Source organism: Phallusia mammillata, chromosome 6 (genome assembly GCF_965637545.1).
Source record: "Phallusia mammillata chromosome 6, kaPhaMamm4.hap1.1, whole genome shotgun sequence".
Taxonomy (NCBI): domain Eukaryota; kingdom Metazoa; phylum Chordata; class Ascidiacea; order Phlebobranchia; family Ascidiidae; genus Phallusia; species Phallusia mammillata.
In genome coordinates this window covers 11,814,547-11,816,840 of record NC_137257.1, presented here as the reverse complement: position 1 = coordinate 11,816,840, position 2,294 = coordinate 11,814,547, and the positions used below count along the sequence as shown (strand labels likewise).

Sequence of the window (2,294 nt, the reverse complement as noted above, 5' to 3'; positions counted from 1 at the left end):
AATTAAGTGTAACGCTTTCTTTTGCGTGTCCCCCTTTTTTCACGCAAGCGTCACACAAGGTGGCTTGAGTAAAACGCGGACACCAAGTGAACGACAATTCGTTTTTAATTTTGGCCAAATCCGGTTTTTATGCGAATGAAAACGAAAACATAGGCTATAAGGCGTCAAATCGAATTACAACACGCAAAGGTACATACCGACTGTTTGACCACAGGGGTCTTGGCTGGCGATTTAAAATCTGAACAAAATCCTGCACAATAATTAACAATACAGATTTACAACAAAACTACCCATTATTTGACAAAGTCAAACTTACCAACAAATAATTCACAGATGAAGCGCAAATCAATTTCAAACAAGTTAAATTCTAATATCTAGCTGGTAATTAAAAGTTTCAGTATATAGATTGACGGCTTCAATTGAAATTATACCTGTGAAAAGGTCACAAGCACACACCACGAGGCAAGTTACTAAAAGATGGCAACATACCCAGTAAGCAGGCAATTCACGTCACGCATAGGAACACAAATTGTCACGTAATGGAACACTAACTGTCACAGGACGATTGTCATCAATTTGCTGGACAAAGTGATATTCACAACAGTTGACAAAAACGACGTAACATACCCCCACATTCTAAAACACAAAACGTCGTTAAAGATATACCGAACACAACAAACGAAAGTGAACATCGCAAAACCGTTTACAATTTGCCGGTCGCGCAATCACCGCGGGAGTCCATCACTAAACACAGTTTGGTGATCGGTCGTCTGACGGAGGTGGCACCGGTTCTTACCTGTGCAAAGCGCACGACACCATGCGCATCCGGAAAGGTCGACATCACTCGGCCGATTCTCCAACGTGCTCGCGGAATGGATTCGTCTACAACCAACACTAGGTCGCCTGCCTCGATGTTCCTCTGCTTCGAAGTATTCACTCACCCAGCGACGCCAAAATTGGTCGGCCAGGTGTTGTACTTGTCGCCAATGGTGGCGAACGTAACAGTCATTCTTTACGAACACGCCAGGTGGCATGTTGGGCGACGGACGCAACAAAATTAAATGATTGGGAGTCAGCGGCTCGTCCGATTTGTGGGTCCATCACCACTGGAACAATGGGTTTACTGTTGATAATTAAATCCGCTTCAACAAGCACCGTTTCAAGGGTGTCGCGGGTCACGCTTTGTGCCGTCTGCAACGCAGAAAGAACTCTTATCATTCTTCCCCATACGCCGCCCATATGGCTTGCCGCGGGAGGATTTAACGACCATTGGATGTCTTGTTGTCTCAGGAAGTCATCAATGCTCTGTTGATTCCATCTTCCGATAGCCTCTTTCAGTTCACGCACGGCTCCGACAAAGTTTGTTCCATTGTCGCTGCAAATCTTAGTTGGTCTGCTGCGTCGTCCGATGAATCTTCGCAGGCAGTTGATAAAAGCACTCGTTGACAAACTGTCAGCTGCCACCAGATACACTGCCCTGACCGTCATGCAGGTAAATAGACAGCCGTACATCTTCACTTGGCTTCTTGCTTGGCGCATCATTAGCGGTCCAAAATAATCAACGCCAACAAACGTGAACGCAGGACTATGGGTGTTCACGCGATCAATCGGCAATCTGGCCATAAGTTGCTCGCCAACGGGCGCATTACGTTTCCTGCAGAATACACGAGAGTGCTTCCTTTTCGTAGATTTTCAAACACCTCTGGAAAGGCTTGTTGTTGCACAATTTGAAACAGTGCCAATTTAGCTTCTTGAAGCTCTTGAACCTGGAGGGTTCCTTTCGGAATGGTTGTATTTGTATCTGCGTACCCTTTGGACAACAAAACGCGTTTATACCGTAACAACCAAGCGATTGCGCCTTGTAGGCGATTCCAATCGGAGTAATGATTGATCAGTTTTGAGAAAAAATCGCTCTCGCAAGCGGTTCCACACGTGAAACTTGCACTGACCTTCTTTGCTTCCCTTAAAAAATCATTTCTATTTGAAACTATTTCTTTGGGCCAAGTAGTTTCGTCACCCCAAAGAAACCGCGGACCGGTTAGCCAAACGTTGTTATTCACCATTTTCTTCACAGATACGCCACGTGAGGCGTTGCCGGCAGGGTTTAATTTGGACGGAACATGTCGCCACTGCTCACTTCTGCTTCCGCTGTCAATCTTTGCCAGTCGGTTTGCTACAAAGGTTTCGAAACGTTTTGTAGAATTCCTAATGCTCATCAACACCGACATGAAATCTGTCAAGTACGTCGATTCGCAGTTGGGGCAGCCCAACTCTCGTCGCAGATAGCCATCCAT

General features: G+C 45.7%; 1 protein-coding gene across 1 annotated transcript; it reads right to left on the bottom strand.

The window, feature by feature from the left end:
* Positions 1-1,595: 1,595 nt before the first annotated feature.
* LOC145234270 (uncharacterized) lies at positions 1,596-2,294 on the bottom strand. The gene has a single exon (XM_080099016.1). It carries the CDS (start codon positions 2,292-2,294, stop codon positions 1,596-1,598), a length of 699 nt encoding a protein of 232 aa, XP_079955142.1.